The sequence below is a fragment of the Platalea leucorodia genome (assembly GCF_965183815.1).
Source record: "Platalea leucorodia genome assembly, chromosome: 1".
Classification (NCBI taxonomy): Eukaryota; Metazoa; Chordata; class Aves; order Pelecaniformes; family Threskiornithidae; genus Platalea; species Platalea leucorodia.
In genome coordinates, this window is record NC_138823.1 from 151,818,536 (window position 1) to 151,842,278 (window position 23,743).

The 23,743-nt window shown below is 46.6% G+C and overlaps 1 protein-coding gene across 3 annotated transcripts in view; it reads left to right on the forward strand.

Annotated features, from left to right (window-relative positions):
- The window catches only part of JCAD (junctional cadherin 5 associated), a gene marked incomplete at its 3' end in the record, with an annotated part of 29,261 nt that extends 7,699 nt beyond the window's left edge, over nucleotides 1-21,562 (forward strand). Inside the window, exons 2-4 of one of the 3 annotated variants that reach the window (XM_082325371.1) lie at nucleotides 5,278-5,636; nucleotides 12,445-16,094; nucleotides 20,123-21,562. In XM_082325371.1, coding sequence (XP_082181497.1) covers nucleotides 5,338-5,636; nucleotides 12,445-16,094; nucleotides 20,123-20,157 — 3,984 coding nt within the window. In that variant the 5' untranslated portion in view covers nucleotides 5,278-5,337. Of the gene's footprint in view, nucleotides 1-5,277; nucleotides 5,637-12,444; nucleotides 16,190-20,122 lie in introns of those variants that run through there. The other 2 variants (XM_082325372.1, XM_082325370.1) reach the window with 2 other exon arrangements.
- Between the last annotated feature and the right edge of the window lie 2,181 nt (nucleotides 21,563-23,743).

The window sequence follows — 23,743 nt, forward strand, 5'->3', positions numbered from 1 at the left end:
CCTCCAGCTGTTTGATTGAGAGCTGCGGTGCCATCATGTTCAGGAACAGGATCTATGGTGACAAGGCTTGGAGACATCTGCGCATGTTCTCGCTGGACTCGTCTCTGTTACTAGACGCTCTGTTTTCCAAAGATTTTTTCCTCCCATCCATCAGCATCTCACAGCCTCTGGTGCTGAGCAGCCCACTCGTGACCCAGCCCTGCGCAGGGACGGTGCTTGTGCCCTAACTGCTCCAACAGATGTTTGAGCAGAGGTTGTCTGCATAGCCCCAGCGCAGTGCCCCTGCCCAGGGCTGCAGCGGTGGAGCTGGATTGGCCTCGTAATGACGGCTCCTGCTTTTTCCAGGTACAGGTGAGACGGGGTCTCGGACCTGGGAACAGAGAGCAGGCAAGAGGTGCTTCTGCTGTAAACATAGATGGGACAGAGGCTGGTTATCAGGAGGGGAAGGAGGAAAATTGGGGTGAGTGATGCAACCAGAGGACTGGTGGGGAGAAGCTGTAAGGGCTGCAGGAGGGCAGGGTGGGCTGGTTAGCACGGCGGTGGGCTGTGCAGGAAGAGCGGTGGGACCAGAAGATGGGAAGGCAGGGGAGGGATGCTGGGGGGCAGTGGGAAGGACAGGTGGCTCTGACCAGCCAGAGGGCTGGGAAGTGGGAAATGAAGGCACTGGTGTGCATGGTGGTGAGGAGCTGACAGGGGTGGGAGGGAGGTGGGGGCTGCCTTGACAAAAGCATTAGTGCTGGATTAGATGGGCAGAGGGACAGAGGAGAGCAAGGCAGACAAATTACTGCAACTAATTTTTTTGGCCATTCCTGTGTCTTCATTGGGTGGGCACCTGACTTGCTGCTCTTGGCTTGATGTGCAGAGGCACTAGGTTCTTGCAGCCATTGCTTTGAGCGTACCTACTTCCGTTTTAAGGCTAAGTGCTTTGAAAAATCAGATTGTAGAAACTTCAGACTGGGTGCCTAGAATGGAGAGGGTTGTTTTCACTTTAGTCTATCCACGTAAATACTTCTGTCTGGCACACATCTGATATGAAATGGGAATAATGTCACCTAGACGTGAGTGAAGATAAGCTAGTTTAATGTGTGACCCATCTGGATAATACGCTTTGTAATTCAGATGCCTGTTAGTAACTCTGTCTTCAGAACAGTGTTTGGATAGCTGCTGTAGATAAAGCCTAGGAAGACCAGCATCGCCTAGCTCACGTATCAAACAAGGCAGGAGTCCTGCAGACTTCAGTAGCCTGAAGTCATGTGATTACAGACTGCGGCAACGCGTGTGTCCATGCAGGGTGCCTTGGTTTTGGCAATTCATGATGTTTGTATGCTTCATTTCGCAATATGAATCATGTTCCTTTGATGTTTTCTTTTCTGTAAAGTTGTACAGAATCACTTACAAAAATGTTATAAATAGTTCTGCGGAGGTGGGCAGGGCAAATGATGCACAAGGAGTCTCAGGGGTTGTATTCAAACAGTTAAAGGGTTGCCACCTTCCTAGCCAGGGCTAACCACAGGAGCATACCAATGGGATGCTCTAAATGCCATGCAGAGAGGATTCAGTGCCATGCAAGCTATTTCAGCGCGTGGAGGTAAGAGCTGCTTCTGCCGCTGCTGCAAGTGTTGGCATTCATCATCACTGGTACTGGTCATCGTACAGGTGGTGGTGGTACCACCCAAAATAATAAGGCTTGGGAACCCCTACCACTGAAAAAACCTGCAGATAAAGGCAGACCATCAACAGAAAACAGGGCGTTTCCCCCAAAGCACCTCAGAGGAAACTCTAGCACCAGATTTCTTCAGGGTGTCTTTCAGCAGTGCCGTGGGCTTTTCTCAGGGCCAGTGATGAGATCCCCGCTCTGGGACAGACCACCCCAAGGCGAGGTGCTCTGATGACGTTTCCGTCTGGTGGTCCCATTGTGTCCTGCTCGCCGAGGCTGCGGGTCCCCATTGTGTCCGCATACACGGGGGCTGATGCCGATTTCCGCCAGTCAGCCTGCGCTTGTTTCTTTGCATCCCAGAGTGCTGCTGGGAAGTTTCCAGAGAAAAGCTTGGCCCCTGTTTCCAGTGTAATGTGGAGTTTTACCGGCTGACGGGGACAAGTCGGAAACGCTGGCAAGATAGCAGGCATCCTCAGGAAGCAAACCCTATCAGAAAGCACTGATGTCATTGGCAAACAAAACAAATGAGAGCTGGAAAAACAAACTGTTTTCCAACGTTGTTGATCTTCCCTCAAATTAGAAGCTCTGCACAGCCTTTACTCTTTGGCCCAGTCTGACAGATTATTTACAAGACAGTGCTGCAGCAATGGTTTTGTTACTCCTGCCAATCCAATTCCTTTGATTTTATTTTTTAGATTTATTTATCTAAGGGAGGGTGGGAAGAGCATCCCAGCACCACAGCCAGGTTTGGAAAGCTGGGCAGCATCCTTGCAGACGTTGGGTGCTGACATGGTTGATGTCCTGCAGGCTTTGCTCCGGCAGGGCCTCCAGCTCCCCTGCCCCGGCCAGGTCCGATGCAGGGGGACAGTACCTTCCTGCAATTTCTGCGCAGCCCTTCGAGGCATGTGTCCTGACAGCGTACCGGCTAGCGGCCACCTGCCACCACTGCTACCAGCTCTTGGGAGCTTGTGCCATGGGCATGGAGCATTTCTCTATGCAGTGCATCTGAGGAGAGCTCATTGGGGGTTTGGTGCCAAGGGCACCGTGGCAGGCAGAGGGGTGCAGGCTTCTCCGCCTTGTTTCTTCCTATTGCGGAGCTGTGATGGGCACAGTGATAGCATCCAGCTCCCAGCCAGGCCTTCATACCACCCATAGCGCTGTGGGATTTTCCCTTCCTCACATGATAAGTTTGCAGAGCAGGAGGAGGCCGTTGCACCAGTTCCTCATGGTTCATTTCCACCCCGTTGCTCCTCACCACCAGTGCCAAAAGGAAGATCCGAGTAAACCCCACAGGCTGCGGGTTTCGTGCCCACTCACCTTTGCCTCTCTGATGGCACCATGGCTGCAGTGGGCGGCAGAGAGAGGGTTAAGCTGCGCTCCAAGCCAGCCTGAAAATAATAGCAGGAAAAGCACATTTCTTCCTTGCACCTGCGAGCGCTCAGATGGGCTTTCTGCTGTTTATGGTAGTCACATTGGATCTTTCTCTTGTTAGAGGCTGAACAGCTCTAGCAGCCAGCTGTTCCCCTTGCTCTGCTCGTACCTGGCTCCTTGCATGGTCCAGGGCGGCGGGTGGATGGAAAATCAGCCTTTTAGGTCAACATTCAAAAATAATCCACAAACCCTTCCCTTCCTTCCAAGAGGGAAGGGTCCCGCTCCTCCCTGCTTTCTGCCTGCTTGTACTTACTGCTGGCTCACTTACTCAGAGCACTTATTGAGAATTTGGAGTCCTGTTCCAGCAAGGGATACTCCTAAAATATCTTCGGCACAGAGCTTTATTTCTCTGTTTTTAAAGGGTGTGTAGTGTTACATGTGTGAAAAGGGAAGAGATTCATTAGGCTCTAGAGACAAACCAGTTTAAGTGCTCAGCAGGCTCTCAGGCTGAAAAGCCACTTTTGCAGTGTTCCAGGTTACCAGTTAAATTGTGTCTCTGCATAAAAATTGTGCGTGTTTTTCCACACTGCAGGCTGTCCTGGGGCGAGCGCCGTGGCCGCTGCAGGCAGAGGCAGCTGGAGGGTCCCTGCGTGCCAAGGAGCCACGCACCAGGCTGGCCCGGAGCAGCTGGCTGGACCGGCTCCGCAGTCTGCAGAGCATCCAGGAGACAGGGCGGGAGCAGAAAATGTATGGGGCGCTGGATAGGCAAAAAGCGGCCATAATGTATGGAGTGCTGCACCACAGAAACTGGTTTATATTCTAAGCCAACCCATCAACTCCTGCGTATATGTAGCCTGAGAGATTTACTACTAATAAATGTGCAGCAGCCATCTCAGTAGCTGCTTCATCTAAAGTAAATTATTGTAAATAGCAGTGAGCAAAGTTCTCCCTTTCTTCTTGCCCAAGGAGAGCATTAGAGCCCTTGAAAGAAATGCACTTGCTTTTCATGATCTTTGCAGAGACAATCTCCTTTGGAGCAGCTGCCAATGCTGGGCTCCTGTCCCTCAGGTAGACCTGCTACTGCTAAGGACACTCACTACTCACCAGGCATGTTAAATGAACTCTTCATGCAGGGAAAATAATCGCGAGTGTTTTATGCTTTACATAACAAATCTATTTCTGTGTGTTTCACTTATTCTTTATGCAGCTTTTTTTTTCTTTCTTTCTTTCTTTCTTCTGGTAACACAGTTCAAGCAAGGAGGAACGTACCAGAATGGGTCCGTTGTTGTGCACAACCTACAGCATAGATCATTACCTTCTACTCGTTTTAAAACTCTGGAAGAATGAGTATTCTGTAATTGCCATAACAAGCTGTGAGAGTGGTATAGACAATAGAGATTGTTTCCGGCCAACTAATTCAGTTTGCTGAATCTTTGCTGTAGTCAGTGCAGAATTGAGGGCTGTCACTGGGAAGGAAAATCTTGACTGTCCCGTGTCTTGGAAATCATTGAGACACAATAGACATGGGCATCTCAGGTTGCTTCCAGTCATTTTATGCAGCGGAAGTGTGCTGCAAAAATAGACTACACTTGAAATCTTAGGTTTTGTATTATTCTAGTTGAGGATTACTGATTTCCAACAGGCCAACGCAGGCCAAAAAGAAAGTAATCTGTAAAATGGACTGCTCAACTGGGGTATTGCATGGTATTACCTGGGTTTCTCATGTGGTTGCATAATTCATTTTTGTTCTCATGCATATTTTGTCCTTGTTCATGTGAACATTTTTTTCTTAATTGGAATATGCAGAGCTGTAGGGAGAGGCATATTGCTCTGTAATCCACCCCCTCCTCCTGCAGCAACTTAAAATGTAATACAGAGCACACCTCTCCATGACTGGGGAAAAGTTGCTTTTTAAGGAAATGCCTGACTCAAATTGTGAGCTTACCTCCGGTGCAAAGATTTTTTGAGATCACTTAGTGAAATCTGAAAGCTGCAATCGCCAGTGAATTCTTAAGTGAAACGGACTGAGTCAGCAGCAGCACGGCATCTGCATGGAGGTGCATTGTCTAGGGAAGGTCAGCACATGATTCATCAGCATCTGCATGCACTTTGCTTCATCTGTTTTATTATAAGGGTGGAAGACTGAGGCCAGGGGATGAGACTCTTAGTTTCAGCAGCCTACCAGCTGATCAAAGATATCCTTCCTTGTTTAAAGCAGCCTTCTGTTTGTTTCTGGTTTTGTTTTCCAGTGATGGGTCCTGCTGGAAAGAGCTTTCTGATGGCACAGCTGTGAGTGAAACCAGCACAATATGTTCAGTGTCGAGGACCTCCTGATTTCTCATGGATACAAATTGTCAAAAAATCCTACTGTTTCATATGAGAACAGATATGATGGATACCGGCATGAAATCACGGGGAACAGATCTGCTCAGAGAACGCTGAATGGGTTTGAGGCAGAGTCGAGAGCCGGGGCGTACAACAAGAAACCTCTCATGAAAACCAACTCGAGCAGCACTGAAAGCAGCCATGGGAGCCACGGGAAGCAAGCGGGTCCTGGTTACCACCATGACCTTCAGGGTTTGTCCACTTTTCATACTTCAGAAGGGGGGTAAGTTTCAGCATCATGCCATGGCTTTGCTTTCTCTTCCTTTTTGTCCTGACAGATAACTAAGCATGACCCTAACCCTTGACACCATCTTCCTGTGATCCTTTCCTGCTCCCATACTAGTGACCATTTCCATGCACTGCAAGTCCACACGAAGCAGTGGCACATCCATTCACCTTCTGCTAGAGCGAGGCCTTTGAGAATACTGGGGTGATGGGAAGAGGCCAAGAGTGGGAAAATTTCATTTACTAATGTGGTCTGTATCAAACAGGCCTTTCTGATAGGCTTAGAAAAGCTCAGTCCAAGTACAATAAAAAAAAGGGGGCAAAAGTTCTTCTTCAGTTTTAAAAAACTGAACCCAGCTTCTTCTGCCACATACACACCCTGGTTTTTTGCTATAGATTCAGCCATGTGCAGCTCTTGGTGGGTGTTCCTACATGCACTGACGACTTACTTGGTTTTTTAAGGCTGCTCTCATGGAGTAAACATGAGAAGGTGCCTGTTCGTTTCTTTTTAAAACAGCTGAAAGCCAGTGGAAGCTCTTGTCGTCACTCCGTGAGATGTGCTTGTACAACTGTGGCTTGCTTAACACAGCGTACGTGCGCGCTGGGGCTGGGGCAGGCTGGGCAGGAAGAGCCGTGTGTACACACCGCGGCTCGGCCATTGTTCTGTGGCTATTTGAGTGCTGCAGATGAACAAAGGAAAGGGGCTAGAGCAGGACTGGAAGCCAGGCCAAGTGTGACGATGGTTTATGAGGAAAAGCCCCTTCCTCCTGCTGAATTGGCTTGAAACTGAAAGCAGAGAAAAACGCTGTCGCCTTGGGAGCTTGTCCTCTTACGAAGACCTTTGCTAACACGTGGCAAAGGCACGTGTCTCCTGACTGCTGGGCTCGTCTGCTCTTTCCCTTCATATCTCTTCCCCTTGTGAGCCTGCTTGCCTGGAGCAGGAATGGCTCCCGGCTGCCAGCTAGGATAACGGGCAGGAAGAGATGTAAAGCAGTCCTACAGCAGCAAGTCCCAGCCGCGGTGAAGGTCCCCAGGTGGAACTATCCCTTCTGGAGAAGGAAGGAGAAGACACAGGTTTAAAGGTAATAAGAAGGATCCTTCACGGTGTGTTTTGGGTGAAGTAAACTTGATGACAATAAAGTCAGAAAAGATACTGAAAAAGAATGAAAGGGGAAAAGGTTTTGAAGCCAGGGAAGAGAGTGTGCAGGAGTGTCAAGGACAGTGATGCTTGGCCTTGGAGTAGAGTTTACAGCGTGGAGAAGAACTGGTGTGAAGAAGATATGGCTGTGCAAGGCTGGAAGCGACTGCGGCGCTGCTGCTCCCAGGCCCTGTAAGGCAGAGCCTGCATGGGTGCACAGCGGCGTGGGAGGGCTGCTGCCTCCTGCCTCCCGCCTCTCCAGGTGCACCTGCGGGGGCTCACGCGTCTGCCCCATGTCTCGGACATGGCAGAGGTATCCGTAACTGCTGGTGTAGGCTGAATACAAAATAATGCTCTCTGACAGTTAAATGACTCTTTCTAACATCCCAAAATGCAAGGGGTGAAACCTGCCAATCTACAGTGTAGTTAAATATTATATCCTGGTTTTAAAAAGTGGCTTTTCCCCATAAAATAGGAAGTGCAGCCCTGGAAATGGCTTTGTCACACTTTCACAAAAATAGAAATCTTTTCTTACCATTATCATTACAGCAAACTCTGATTACCAGTGAGCCTATTGGGAACTCTTACAAGGCACTAGCAGCTATGAACAAGGGACAACCTTTGTATCAGCCGTCCCTTTCTTGCCATCCCTGGGTGTGCAGAGTACCTCTGGTGCAGAGCATGATGCTGCCGCTGTCCTGCTGGTACAGGAAGGGAGGAGCGAGCTCTCTGGGCCAGATCTAGGGAAGCTGGCTGCAGCTTCAGTGCTGCAGCACCTGTGTTTCAGTTGCTGAGCTCCAGGGTGACAGTCCCCCTCCAGACCCACTCCCCTGCCCTGGGGAAGCATCCGAGGCACGGGGCTGCCATGCAAATGTGAGCTGTTTTAAAACTGAAGAGAATATTTTTGTGATGGCCCACTTTGGGATGTTTTGGCCTGTTATGGGTGGGCCGTAGTGAACGCCACCAGGGATTTTGATCTCGCTGTCTGGTTTCTGGACCATAGCAGGAAATAGGTTCCTGGTTCTCAGGCTGGGACAGAACTGCACACTGCAGAGACCTGGGATCCATTTGGGCCCGAAGAGGGGACAACCACCCAGCAAGGTCCAGCATGAAGACACTGCTCTTCGGGCATTGCAGGCTTCCAGCAGCCATCTCCTGACGCTGCCTTCCCAGTGCAGCACAGGGCAGGAGAAAGCCAGGAGAGGCAGTGTGTGTCCCCACTACCTTCACGGACCTTGACCAGCTCCATGGCAATTTGGAGCATGACTCAGGCTCCTCAGATGAGGAATTATCTACACCACACTCATGCTCAGACCACTGATGTAGAACTAATCACCCTCCAAACACCACAGAAGTGAGTGATGTTGCCCACCTCATTGCTGCCTTCACAGACAGGTTTGCAGGGCTCAGGGTGTTTCATGACGGCAGGGTATGATGCTGTTGTCTCCACTCATTAGGATTGTTCTGCTGATCAATCCTTGCTGAGGAGGAGGAGAGAGGCTTCATAGCAACTGCATGTGGGCACATCACACCACCTGCCGCTGCTGCTTGCAAGGGAGGAGTGACGCCCCGGCAGAGTGGGGAAGTGGTGTTTTGCTCCATCCCGTTGTTCTTCAGGCAAAGCGTGGGGGAGCAGATGGTAGGAGGGCTGTCCTGGCTGTCCTTGCTTAACTGAGCATTAGGAGACTGCACAGTAAAGGTTTGGAAGAGGAGACAAGGCAAAGAAAATGGGAAAGCTGACCCTATGGATAGAGATGAGAGGGTTCACAGAAGGAGAACTTCTTCCTGCTTCTCTTCTGAGTGGAGAGAAGAGGCACTTTGCTTAGCTGTTTGTGTGGGAGGAACTATGTTGGTAGCTAGCAAATTTAGAGATAAATAGATAGCATCATTAATGAGATTACCTGCTGGAAAAATTAGAAAAGTGTACTGGTGTTTCCCAACGTTGAGGCTTGGAAGAGCGTATGTGAGGATAGGATCCCAAAATAGAACAGAAGCTGCCAGTGTCCAGAACAGCCCTCTGAAAACTTTTTCCCCTTGTTGCCAAATCCTGGAAATTTCTTAACAGTGCCTCTTCGTTGGGTGCAAAGTCTGTCCTGGTGCCTGCGGCTCACCCACCCTGAGCTACTGGGTGCCTAACGCCTACTGCTTGCATGCTGGCAGCCAGATACAGGGACAGGAGCTCCCACGGTGTTGTTAGATAGCCCTGCAGTAGCCTCATTCTGCAGGGTTTTGACTTCATAGACTGTGCCATGCTCCTTCACTTCCAGCCCTGTTCTGTAGGTTGTGCAACGTCGTGTTGGTCCAGCGTTGCCCTTGGGGAACTCGGCAGCTTCAACCCACTCCTCTGAGGGCGGCAGCTCAGTGAAATGCAGTCATGCAGCCGGTGCAGGGTGGACTGATGGCCTCGTTTCTTGCAGAGGCCTAAAATTCATATAACGCTAGCAATAGCTTATTTTTTAAAATGGTTTCATTGGATTAATTTTATATAGAATCAATTCAAAGCACATTATGACAGTAAATGTGATATTTATTAGAAGCAGGCCTGTTAGAAAAGAGTTCATAATGTGAAAATCTACCTCCTTGGTCCCATGGGACTGCTCTGTCCCTGGCACTTAAATCTTCCCAGTTGGTCCCATGGGACCGCTCCATCCTTGGCATCCTTCCCAGCTGTGAAGAACTTGCAAGCCACTGTATCCCGGTGTGTGTTTCTTTGTGCGTCAGTACCGTTGCATCATGGAGTGAGACAGAATGGCATAGTGGCAGCCAGAGACTAGCTGCTTGCTAGGAGGGACTGTGTGGTCTCTTCATTGATATGTCATGGACGCAAAGACTGCAGCATGACTGGCATTCGCCATCCAGAGATGTAGCATTGCTGAGACTGTAGTGAAGCATTTTGAACTTGGGGTGGCTCTTGGATGCTTCCCCATCTCACCACTTCATTTGACTGCAAGAGCCAAAAGTGTCATATATCCTGGAAGGAGCCACTCTGCTGCAGTTGCAGCCACAAGCAGTGTGGTTGTGCTGTGCTGCCCTGCCGCCTGCCTGCCGCCTGCCTGCCATGCCTGCTGCGTGCAGGTGTGCAGGAGCCACCCTCCATCTTTGGGAGCAGAGGAGTCTTCAGGCTGGAGCCAAGCTGGAGGGCCCTTGGGGAGACTGCGGAGCACCCTCTTCCCACTGCGCAGTGCAGTGCCATCCTCTCCAGAGGCTTGCGGGGCCCAGGAAACAGGCCGTCGGTGTAACCACCCCTAGCACCTCAGCCAGAAGCTGGAGAGACTGATACTGTCCACCTTGTGAACAGGTCATAGAAAAGATCAGGTTTGAAATGCTCTAAATACCTCCTTTTAGGTGTCTTTCCTACATTCACGTTGCAATGATGACATAGTACGGGTCACAGTGGTTTGTATCATGTTCAGAAATTTATTATTGGAGCCTAGTTATTAATCTTTTAATCTTTAAAAATAAACTTAATCTTTTAAACAGCTTTTAATAAATGGAGGAACATCCTTCCTGTAACTGAAGCTGTCCTAACTTAGGGCTAATTTAGTTTAATGAATGTCTGAGTTTGGGTTTTGTTTGTTTTTAAAAAAGCAAACTAACCAAAACTCGTCTGTTTTAGTGGTTTCCTAGGAAAGAGTCGAGTAATGCTTCCTTCCCATTCCTCATTTCCTATTAAATCCTTTAAACATCCCCCCCATTCCATTCCTGTGCTGTTAGTTGCAATTGTTGCGAATCTCAGTATTATTGACTACCATACCTCCTTCCCGCCATGTTTTTATATTTGGGTTGATAAGAATTTGGGTTTACTTTGGGTTTTTTTAATGGTGAATTAAGCTTTGCAACAATATCTCTGGAAATGTAAAGATCAAGATTTTTAGATGCCTTTCTAAAAGGCATTCCACCACTGAAGCAGGAATCATTTCGGGGAAGTCTGATGGCCTGTGTTGAGCAAGATGTCAAACTAAATAATCGTAACAGTCTGTGCTGATCTTGGAGTCGATGACTCTCTACTTCCGGCGATTTCTGTAGACCCTTTTACGATGATGGTTAAAGTCAAACAGAACGAGCAATCTGTCCATTCCCTCCTCACTATCGCTAGTCCCTGTTTCTCACCTTGTTTTGTAAACACAGATACAAATGGTGCTGTAGCAGCATGGGGATGAGATGAAAAGGTAGATTTGATAATCTCAGAAGGCGGAAGCATTTGTTCAGCTGCATGTTTCCACATGCACAGAGGCATGGAAATGTTCATTGTTACAGCAATCAACTTTCCAATATAGGAGGTGTCCTATTCTGTCTCACTGATTAATGAAGAAGCCTGTTACTTCCTGGGGTTCAGCAATCAAACCGTACTTTGGGCTTCAGAGGCAGAACATTTTGTTCAGATGTTAAGTCTTAATCCAGTTGAATTAATATGAACAAGGTGCTCCTTATCCCAGTTTGGTTTTTAAACTTTTATAGTCATAGGATGAAGTTAACATACATACAAGAAAATTGCTGTGGATCTGGATTGCTTAGTTTTCATTCCAAATTTAGAATTGTATTATGTTTTCACAAACTACTATTTGAATAGATCGTTGTTTTTAGTAAAAAAGAGCCAGATGACACTGTTTATATACCTTGGGGTGGAGGGAAGAGAAAGAAATTCTTGGGTTCTATCTACATACTTGTCCTATTTCTGTCAATTTTGATTTTTCTTTCCAGTCTTATGCTGGTGGCAGCTACATAGTGTAAAGGCAGTTATATTGTTGGACACCTTTGGTACAAGAATAGCAGAACACGATTCAAGTAGAAGATTAATTATTTATATAGAAAGGTACCGATTTTGTTCAGCAATAATATATTAAATAGTTTGCAGTCTGTTCAGAACACACAAAGAACCTATTCTGTTCATGTAAATCTGTGTTCTGAATTTCTAATCTGCAATAAAATGTCTAATGTCTTTCATATTTCAGTAATAGATTGCTGGAGTTAATCCTCCTTTTATTTAATAGTGTTATACTTCTTTTGAGGTATTTTAGATTTCAAATATTGGTTCTGTCTTATTCAGAACTGTGCTAATACATCACCCTTGTTGTGGCATGTATCATTTCATCCAAAGCACGCACTTTGGAGAAATTTGTTCCCTTTGAAAGATGAACAAGAATCAACACTGGAAATGACATGTTTAATTTCAGCTCTTGTACTAGGATGCAAATCACGTTTCTTACAGAATATATCTTATGAAATAGCCCCCTACCTGCTCTCCCTACCTCTGCTTTTTAGCTTTGGATTCCTATTAAACTTGCGTACCACAGTAGTCCCCTTGATGTCTATAGATTTTGATGAAGCAGTGTGCAGAAATAAGTTCAAAACAATCATTTCTGGTTTTCTGGTGTCCGTCGAGGAGGGCTGTGCATGTTTGCATAGCACGTAACTGTGTGCATTTGTTTCTCTTTCTAACAGCTTTGCATAGCTAACAATGTGCCAGAAGAGCATCAGTCCCTTCCTTTACTCATGTTAATGACTGACTTTTAAATCCTCTCATTAAAATCATACAGTCATCTGGCTGCAAATAGATTACACAAACCTCATTGGCATAACTCAACATTTGACCTCCTAATGGCCTTACCCATAAGGGAAAGAAAGGGCATCTGTGCAAACTGCCTGTGACACTGTGTTTCTTTTTCAGGGTTTATGACAGGCCACAATTAGCATGGTCTTCCCAGCCCAAGACTGACAAAGATCTTGCCTACTGGAGAAGACGAGGACAGGACTTCAGCGTGCTCCTGGGCTATTCCCAGAAAGGCGGTGTGGAAATGAAAGGCCTGGCTGCAGCCCCGGGAGCACCCCGGCATCTCAAGGAGAGTCACCTGAAGGTGGGGATGGGTGCAGGGTATGTCAGGAGGAGCGGCTTGCAGGAGAGCTGTGAAGTGCCTGGTGACTGCAAATGGCAAAGTCTGGGAATGGAAAGCTGGAACCAGCCAAAAAAGGTAGGGAGGCAAGTGTCTGAGGGGGACAGGGAGAAGCTGCTTCAAGAGCTGTATTCAGTGACCCTGGGAGAGAACGTACTGAGCACCCACAACAAAGGGAAATCACAGTCCTTGCCGAGGGTCCTTTCGCCAGAGAGCATGAGGTGCGTGGATATGCCCTTGCTGAACAGTAACAACTCGCTCAGTGTAACTAAAGCCCCTTCCTATCCCCCAAACAGACTGAGTGTGGAACCAGCCAAGCACCACGAAACGGGAGGCCATTTCCTTCCCCTGGTGAAACCCAAGTATGGGAGACCTCTGAAGCCTCTGTCCTATGAGCTGCAGCGGCAGACAAGAGCACCTGCAGAAACTGTGGGTTTCCAGGACCACTACCAGAAAGACGAACCCATCTCCTACTTAGCCAAAGTTAATGAGCCAAGGCAAGATGCTTGCATTCAAGACTCTGGTTTGGAGCCCCCGGTCTATGTACCTCCTCCTTCTTACAAATCCCCACCTCACCAAAACGTGACCCCACAGCCCCTCAATGAAGTGCCTAACATCAACACATACGCCACCAGCGATCAGCAGGGTCCTGCAGAGCGGGCTGTCCCCTGCCAACGACCAGCTGCGAATACTTTTGAAGTGGGGGGGGACCCTTGCAAAGACAACCGTCTTCCTCATGGGAAGCAGAGCCATGTGAGGCACCCCACTGACTACCTGCGTTCTGTGCAGTATATTCCCTTTGATGATCCTCGGATACGACATATTAAAATTGCACCACCAGAAGGTCTGCAGGACAACACTAAATACACTGAAAATGCATGTAGTCCCAGTTCTGGTGCTTTGCAAGAGAGAGTTCTTGAAGTACAGTACAACAGTGCCTTTTTGGATGCATCAAACTTGTCCAATTCTGCAAAGGAAGAAAGAACTTCCGACAGCTCCACCCATAGCAACAGATGGTTGGCACCATCCATCCGAGATCAGGAAAATTGTGCCTTGCCGGACCAAAGAGACAGTTGTAGCACAACTAATCACAGCCCCCGTAATGAAGCCAGCACGGAGTACACAAAAGGCAAACTTTCTGTAAGAAATTCACATATGGACAGCACCTGTGAGACTGTTACAAAAGTGAAAAAGTTTGAACCTGGAACTGGGATGCAGAGCAAAAAGAGTTCAAAGAAAAAAATGAATGAAACTATATTTTGTTTGGTCTCTATCCCAGTTAAATCAGAATCCGATCTGCCAGATACAGATAGGAACAACAACATAACCCAGAGCCCTGATAAGAATGGGTTTGATAACAATGGGGCTTTGCAAGAACAAAGTCTCTTAAGTATGTCTTCAACAGACTTGGAGTTGCAAGCGCTTACAGGAAGCATGACCAATAAAAATGAGTTACAAAAACAAGAGCTGTGGAGACCAGAAGAGTTCAAACAAATGAATGACCTCAGATTTATTCAGCCTACAAAACACAGAGAGCTCAAATACTCTGGCTCCTGGCCAGGTGATCAGTACAAAGACCAGCAGACACAGACCAGTTTTGCTGAAGAACCTAAAAGCCCACAATTTTTCCATGGTACAAAGCCTGGGCAGCCCAGTAGTAACAAACTGCAGTCTCCAAAGCTCCTAGGATGTACAGCATCCACAACAGGGTCAAAACAGACAGAGTTACCTTCTGACGAGAAAAGCTGCAGACAGAGCGCTTACAGTATGAAGGGTCAGATGTACCTCAGCCAGTCTAGCAACAGTGCATTTTCCAGGACTGCCACCTCGGTCCTTCAGGCCCCCTCCCCAAAAGCCCACCAGAGCCAGCCCGTGCCTGCCCAGGAGAGGGAAATCAGCCTTCTTTCCAAGGGAGATGTAGTTAAGGGAGAAGCAGGCGCTCCCTGCAACAGTAAAGAGCTGTTTGGGCAGTTCCTGTTGAAGCCTGTAAGCCGCCGTCCCTGGGATGCAATAAGTGAGCTAGAAAGTTTTAACAAGGAGCTGCAAGGGCAGGAGGAGAGCACAAGCAGTGAAGAAGATCTGGAAGGTGCTGCGGCTTCTCCGCAGGCAGGTGCCCTTATGCAGAGGAGGGCATCCAGAAATGAGAAGTCGAACCAGGAGCCAAAACACAGTGGGAAATCAGAAACGGTTGTGCCAGAGGTACCTGTATTTAAGTCAGGAAGAGTTAAAAGTAAGTCTGAAAGTTGGAGCATGGGGACAGAGCATGGCGGCAAGCCGGGCTGCATTGGCTCTCAAGGCTTCTCGCAGCCAGGAGGGAGCAGTGAAGGAGTCAGGCCAGCAGATGGAAGTCTGATAACAGAAATGAGGACGGAGGAAGCCAAGAGCAGAACAAGCAAGCAGCCAGTTCGCGTGGGCCCTGTCAAGAGGGTTTTGTCCAGTAGCCCAAGCAGTTCGTGTCACAGTAATCCTTTCAATAACCCCGTCTTGCAGGAGATGAGTGAAGACCAAAATTACCTAGACTTTGTTAAACTGAGCAAAGGTGCAACTCCCACAAATGATACGGTGTTAGAGAGAGGCTCGGTAGTGCGCTTGTCACTAACAAAGAGGAACCAAGGGCGCTCTGAGCCGGATTTGAGGTCAGTAGGGCTTGATGTAGCCCCAGGACCTGGTGCTAACAATTCTGATCACTCTTCAAATGCAAATGCAGTGGAAATCCCTGTGAATGAGTCATTGCAGGCAAGAGCTGCAAGAATTTTAGGTATAGATATAGCAGTGGAGTCTCTCCTTCTGGATGACCGCGTTGGGCCCCGCCCAGGCACTAGCCCGGCAAATGGTGCCCAGGACTTTGAGTCATCCGTGGGGAGCACAGTAGGTGACAAAGAAGGAAAAAAAGATGGTTCTTATGAAGGCAGACGAAAGTGTGGCTGGACAGAGAGTGCTCTCTTTGTTGGAGCAGGAAGACGATCTGTATACCCTGATGAATGCCAGACCTCTCACCAGGAAGCCAGCGCTAAAACACTGGTAACTGAGCAAATTCGTGAACAACCTGCAAGTCCTAGCCACGGTGAGGACCAGAACTTGGTTTGCAAGTCAGCTGTGTATCAGCATTCAGAAAAGAGAGTGAGAAGCACTTCGAAAGTGATAGAGACACTCCAAGGCAAGCTCACTTCTCCACCTAGCCGGACTGCCATGGATCGCTTAGTGCGAATGAAAGAAGTTGACTCTGTGTCCCGGATGAGACGTCTGAGCATTAAGAGCGCAGATTCAGGAGAGGAGGTGGACGAGGAGAAGCTGTCGAGGGTACAAGAGGAGAGAGGAAGCAAACTGGCAAGCTCAGGGGCTGTTTCCAAGCGTGTAATCTCTCTCAGTGAAAACGGATATTTAGGTGGAATGGACAAGAAGAAGATTGACAGAGATTTTTCTTTAGGTAAGACCCTGTTATGGGAGATTCAAGTCAGTACTGTTTCCTTGTGTACTGGGCATGATCGTTTTGCTTATGCCCACATAATGCTGCTCAAATAGTAACAGGCTGTAGGTGGTACTACCCCTGTCTGGTTGCCACCCCCTTTGCTCTCCTTGTGGAAGAGATAACATGAGTGTTCTCTGATCCCATTTCAGGAAAAGTTACTGTAAAACTCACTTGTGATACTGAAACTCATTCACAGAGAGTGGAGCACTCCCTGAGGTCTTATCTCTGTCTAATTGTTTCAGGGAACGGACAGCTTCAAACAGCAGAGTTCAAAGATAGTCACTCTTGTGCCCGTGTTTGGGAACATGTAGTGGTTTAATCATAGCCTCTCCTTGAATACCCATTTTTCCCTCTCTAATATTTAAGTAGACACATACTATATCAGAGTTCAGAAGAAACTAAAAATAAAAATCTGATGTTCTTTTGTGAAGCCTCTGGGAAATGGCTCCATTAAGGGACCTGGAAAATTCTCTCTCTCATGAATATTCTCCAGATCAGATGTTGAGAATAACTGTTATCCCCAGGTCAAATGGAAAGCTGACTTTTTCAGTGAACACCTTTTTTTTTTTTTTTTTTTTTTTTTTTAATGTGTGTGTGTGTGTTCCTCGTCTCTCAAAAGCATGTAAACTTTTGTAGTCCATATGCATCCCCAAAGTAACATGAGCTGTTCTCTCTCTGAAACCGTTTTCATACAGCATTGTGTTGAACAACTGAAAATCAGTTGTTGCCATAGATCTGTGTAAAGGGATAAATCTCCCAGGCCACCTGTCTAGTCCATTAAATTAATTGGAGTGAGCAAATGTATGGTGTGAAAGTGGTTAAAGTAATATTAATCTCCTCCTTCCTTTTTCCATCCTCTCTGTAACAGCTGACACTCTACCTTGAAATCTGCACAGGTTATTCATTAAACCTCATCGATATAAATCTGTTCACAGTTTTCCAGTACAGAGGGACTGAAACTAAATGGAGCATACTTTAAAGTGGATTTATGTATTTCCATCTGAAGAGAAATATTTGTATGAGTTCTAAGTATTGGCTCCTGCAGTCTTGCAGCCTTTCCCTTCATGTCTTTTTCTGTATCCCACAGCTCTGTGTCTCTTTCTGCTCTGAACTGTGTTTCTCTAGACCAGATTTTCCAAACAGGCTAATTCAGCTCCCTTGTACCCATCAGGTCTAGTATGCCCCACATGCATTTCATATGCTTTCCTCCCTTGGGGCTTCTGCTGGAGTGAAGAAAATAACTGTTGTGGTGACATGACTTCAGGGATGTATCAAAACAGATTGTGTGTGTTTTATTGGAGAGTTATTCCGCAGTAAATTAGGTCTAAATTTATCCCTCTTGCTGACAATGCCAGGCTTGTATTCTGCAGTGTGTTCCCATTGCAGCAGTTCCCTCGCAGACGTAACAGCCCTGCCCACGTCTGGACAGCGCGGATGTCTCTTCCTGTGGCCCACGTCCAGTAACACAGGGTAGCACGCACTCACACGGGGCGGGAAGGTGTCTCCTCCACTGGTCTCTTCACGTCCAAAGAGACCCTGACTTGTTGATGGCCACAAGATCTTCCACCTTAGCGGGGCAGGACTGAAGATTCACGCTTGTAGAAAGGCCTGATGTTGTCTCTTCCTCTGTTAACCCTCACTCCAGCTTCCAGACTAGCTCACTGGTACCATTGAAAGCCAAAATGAGAATTAATCCTGGAAAACCATTGTATTTGTTGCCTTTAAAGAGTAAATATTGCTAAAGGCTGTTCTATTTGGAGCGAGGCAGGGTGATACTAGTCTTGTAATTGCAGACTGGGCCCATCGCAGAGGCTAGAGGCCTTAGCAGAAACAGGCTTTCACATGTAGAATGCAGCTTGGCAGAGGAACAGTCATCTCGGAGTAAGAGCTCTGCCGAAACTCAGTGCAAGAAGCTCATCTTACTATGCAAATACTGCCATTAGAAGAACATCGCCAAGTGTTCCCAAATGCACTGGTTGTCTTTTCTCCTTTGCTGTTTGAAGACTACTTCCATGAGGCTGCTGGTTTGGCTTTGTTTCTGTAGAGAGCGTTTCAAATGAGCTTAACCAAATGTTGAATAAACATTTCTGTATCAGTGTTAGAACTCCAATGTTTATTCCCCCAGAAGTGTGACATAGCCTGGCAGTCTGGCCCTTTTGCGTCCTTGGTTTGGGGGCTGAGGGTGTGGGTAAGCTTTCAAGGAATAAACTGAGCCATGCTGAGGCTCCGTGGCTTGTGGCCTGATTTTTCTCCCCGAAACAGTGAGCACCTGCAATTTTGTGGGAAGTTCTATTAGTGTGAATGTGCCTGGCCTTAGGAAGATCAGGTTTCTGAAATGTAAATCCATTTTTATTCTTACGTCAACATCACACAGAACAGTTCAGAATTTTTGTACGTTCTAGCAGTTTAGATGGCAAAATACTCACAATTGAAAAAATATTACTGCTATAGAGGCATCTTCCCACACCAGCAGTGCATTAAGCTTAGAAAGATGCAGCGTTATCCTGGAGTGCACTAGCCCTCAAAAACTTTTTTCCTCTTGATTTTTTTGCATGCATGTAGTGTCTGTTCTTGAAGTTTAGAAATACCAGAAGAGGCTGAATAGTGATAAGCAGTTCTGAAAACACAGGCGTTGCTGGCACAGACTCCTTTCTTGGCTAGCCTCGCAATTTGAGGAGGGTGGGCAAGAGAAGCGATAAAGGATCCTGCACCAGGAATCCACCCACTGGGGCCAAGTCCAGAAGTTCTGTCTTAGCCAGTCCCCACTTGATACGGATCTGGATGCTGCAGATGGACCACTTGCACACGGGAGTAAAAACTTCCCTCTGAGGATTTTTATGCTTGTTTGAATGAAGACGTTCACTCACATCAACATAAAAGTCCGGAGGGTGAGCGTTTGACTCCAAAGTGTGATATTCATGTGTGCAACTATTTTCATGCTCAACTGTTTCAATGTGAGTGCTGTGGGAGCACAGCCTACGGGAGGGACGCTTAAGGTTAGCACAGAGACCCAGGTTGCGCAAGAGCAGCAAGTAGCACATGGTAGCACGGGCTGCAGTGCCGGTTTGTCCAGGCCCCTGTGTGCCTACAGACTCCTCTGTAGGTAGCCCTGGTTCCTCCGTGCCGTGACCGTGCATCCCAAGGAGCCTGGGGTAAGTCAGGTGTGTGCGTGATGGCACAGGGCAGGCAGATCTCACAAAGCAAAGCCCTTTCGTTGCAATCCTATCCCACAATCACAAGGGTGAAGAAAAAGGCTCGTATCTGCTCACTTCATGGCCAATGCTGGGATAAACCCAATAAAAAAATCTGGTAGAAGAGTGTCCTCTGGGCTTCAGGAAAAGAAAGGCAAAGTCTGGTCTGTCCTGTGAACTGACAAGAGGCAGGCTGAAAATGAAGACCGATGTTAGTAAGCCAGTCCAGTGCTTTAGTGAATAATGTTCAAAACGTGAGCTGCGGTTTTGCAGACTGAGGCGAGACGGTCTAAACATAGTGATGCAACGCAGCTGCGCTTTCCTGTATGCTGTTGAATTAATCTGAAACCAAGGATTTGCAATCGCATGAAAAGACCCTGCTGACTGGATGGCACCATCACTTCTTCAGCTGGCCTTAAACACCCTGCTGGGATGCTTAAAGCATTTACCTGTCCTTAGTGTTCAGTACAAGGGGGGCAAATCTTATGTCTTTCTCTCCCTGTCAAAGCATCTGGAAACTAGAAGTAATCACTTAGCAGTCAGTGTGCTTGTTCCTACCTACTCAAGGTTTCCCAAATTACATCTGCATGCATTTGATCCAAGTTGCTCCCAAATTACACTGGCACAAATACAGAATTTGGGTCAGGAATGTAGTATGTATCTTTAAGGCTGTAAGTCCGGTATTCGCTTCTTTTTTTAATGAAAACTGGGGAAAAGATATCTCATTTCCGCAGCTAGCAACATTGAATAGATTTCACAATGCATTATTAATAGTGTTTTCTTGTCTTTTTTCAGATACATATGACCCCACCAAAGTTGAAAAGGTGTGAGATGAACGGAGAGGAGAATAGAGATTTCTGCTCTACTAAGAATGTTTCACTGATGTTTTTTCTGGGTGCTTTTTGTTTGTTTTTTGTTCTTTGATGCTTGGAAATTGCCTCCATTTGTGGTGTTCACGGTGTATTCATAATGCCTTTACCACTGTCACTAGGAATTAGCTATTCATATTGAAACTGTTGTGGAGACCACAGAAAAATCTGACTTCTACATTGGAACCATCTGGCTTTGTAGCCTTAAGACTTAATACCTACCATTGGCAAAGAGTTTTTATCTGAACTCTATTTCAGTCTTCAGCGGGGATGATGAAATGCATGAAGTGAGGCTTTTGAGCTTTCTCTTTGGTGTAAATGTAAACGTGGGAGATCAGTGAAATGATTTTTAAAAGAATGTGAATTTGTAAGCTAAACTTCTAAGTATCTACAGTCTAAACTTTGTTTAACTTAAGGGATTTTTGGCCATAAGTAGAAAGTGCTGCTGCACTACACGGGGGAAGGAATGCGAGAGAATGGTAGCGAAGACTGATTGTGAAATGATTTCTGACTTCCAGAGTTTGAATTTACTTGGATTAAATACTTACTTGCCACCTAGAGAGAAGAAAAGCAAAAACCCCAAAGTTTCTAAAAGATGGAAGACTTTTGTAGTACAGTGTACAGAACGTGTAATTATAGTAGCTGGCAACTAGTGTTTCAAACCAATGCAAAGTATACCACTGGCTGTTTTGCACTCAGTATTACCTATTTTTGTTTTGCTGTTTAGAAATTCTTTATATGAAAGAATAGTAGCTGGTTTAAAATAGCCCATTTTAACAAAGTAACTATATTTCTTGTTACAGAATACTATCTATTTTTCTACGATGTAAACAATTGCTAACAAGTGGCAAGTATAAAGAAGTATTATTATTATTATTATAATATTTTAAGAAGACTTATCCCTCTGAGTGAAGGTGCCCCAAGCAGATTTCACTTGTATATCTTAATACACACTCCATATTGCCACATAGTCAGTACTGCTACCTTATTTTGTTCTGAAAAGAGCCGTCTGTGTATGTATGTATGTATGTACTACAGGGTTAATTTCTGTTTTTCCCCTCAACCCTTGGATCGTTCTTCTTGGAGCCACTTTCTGAGACACAGCTGAGAACCGTCCGGGCTTGTGTTGCTGCCATTACATTCCAGTGACGGTGATGACCAAAAAGTGGGTTTGGATCTTTGTCCGGGTGTCTCTGAGCGGCTCAGAAAAATACCTGGTTGCTTTCTTCTACTTTGTTCCCTTTTACACATTATGGGTTTGGATTAGGCCAGTGTATAAAAATAAACAAACCTGGGTTTAATTCTTCCCTGAAGTCAACTGATGTTGCTGGGGAGGAGTTCAGGTGTCTTCTTGATGGCAATTAAATACATGGCTTTAAGTATATTTTATCTGCACACACAAATGCATGAATCACAGAGTTTCTAATAAAGCCTATGCATTCTGCTCTTTGATACTGAATTAGCCTGCATAGTATCTGTGTCTTTAAAGCCTTTACGTCCACTCCTGTGTGTTTTTTGTAAGTACCTGTGTACTAACATTCTTCTGATGTTCATGTACTGCACCGGTCTATTCTACTGGCCTTTTCTGGTTTTTAGCGTAATTTTATTTTTTAAAATCTTCTTATTTCTTGAAATATTTTTTCCTAAGTCTGTAATTTGGAAAGAACGACAGGAAAAAACACTCATCCTGTGTTTTGGCAGCAAGAATTTCTTGTCTGTAACACATGATTCTGTTACATATGGACTATTTAAAGCTTGTTTGAAAAGAAAATGTGGTGTATAATTTATTTTATTAACTCTTGTGCATGCTGTGTAGCAATACTTGTTGACAAACTGTTCCCGCCGCTCTTACTATATCCACCTTTCTTCATCACCATCTAGGACATCTGGGGGCTAGTAAGTAGCTACAAAACATATTTCTTCCCCCCTCCCCCGTCCCAATTCTGCCCATAAAAAACAGTTCTTAAAAAGAATTGCTTCAACTCTCATCATCCCACTTCCCAGTAAAGCTGAGATGCCTGGCAGTAACTTGAAAGTTTTAATCTATCCTTGATTTCTGGAGAACTGTAAGTTGTCACAGATAACCAGTCCTGCTGAAGGTATCAGGTCGTGTCTCTGTGGAACAAGAGCTTTCTGTGCATTTTATTTTCTTCTGATGGGGAGGGGGTTGGTTAATTGATTTTGCAACACGTCTGTTTCATCAGTCATGTCAAGTAATTACTTTTCCAATGCTTGTAAACAGCCAAGGTCTTAAAAAAGAAAAAAAGGAAAGAAATAGGAAGCAGCAATATTGCAGGGAAGGTTTTATTGGCTAAGAATGAGAAATTAAAACCTAGAAAGTTGGTAAGCTTTGTTTTGCAGTAGTATGGGACTGACCAGTGGATGAAAGCCTGGAGTTAGTGCTGCTTTAAAACTGGTGTCTTGCTCTAACAACGCTGGCTGTTTCATTTCGTGCTATGATACAGACAACCAAGAAATACACGGAGTACGGTTTAATGAATGATTGTGGCTCAGTGTTTCTGCAGTACCCGTGCCATAATTAAAATGTCAGCCATCGGGATGGGCTGGATGGTCCCAGAGCCGAACAGCTTTCCAGAAGCCCTTTGCCAGCTGCAAACAGCAGTCAACAGAAAGCTCCTTTTACACCAGATGTAGTTAAAAACCAGTAAATGGTGACTCTCGGTGCCTGCCTCGATGGGTGCATAGAACTGTCACGGCAGCAGCCGTCACTGGTAGCGGCAGCGGCGGGCGCTCGGGGCTGAGGGATGGAGAGGAGGAGGAGGAGGATGTGGCAGCCTGGTTCCAGCGGCTCTGGCGATGCAGCCGTGTGACTGCAGAGCAGCAGCGAAGAACTGTGCGTTGATCTTTATCCTCAGGAGGAGGAGCAGAGCTGGAACCTCAGAAATCACCTTGTCACAAGCAGTTGTGTATCCAGCTTGTGCTGTTGCTGTACTGCTGCAGCTGGGGAAGCTGGGGTTGGATGACAGGTTATCAAAGGGCTTGCTTGGGAAGATACCGGTTTCACGAGCATTCCCAGAAATTCATGCAGAACCCCGTGCCTGGTTTATACATTTCCAAAATGTTTAATGGGGAGCCTCCTCAGGAGATGGATAGCTAAATAGGGCCTGCCATCTCCTTCCATTTACCCTACTGAAATCCAGAAGGGACAGTCAGCCTAAGGGGTTAGTGGCAGTGACAGCACCTGGTGGCAGTGCTAAGGTGCCAGGAAGATCATAAATCATAGAATCGTTTAGGTTGGAAAAGACCCTTAAGATCAAGTCCAACCATTTACCCAGCACTGCCAAGCCCACCGCTAAACCATGTCCTTAAGCACCACATCTCCCCGTCTTTTAAATACCTCCAGGGATGGGGACTCAGCCACTTCCCTGGGCAGCCTGTTCCAGTGCCTGACTACCCTTTCGGTGAAGAAGTTTTTCCTAATATCCAACCTAAACTTCCCCTGGCGCAGCTTGAGGCCGTTTCCTCTCATCCTACCGCTTGTTACTAGGGAGAAGAGACCGACCCCCACCTCGCTACACCCTCCTTT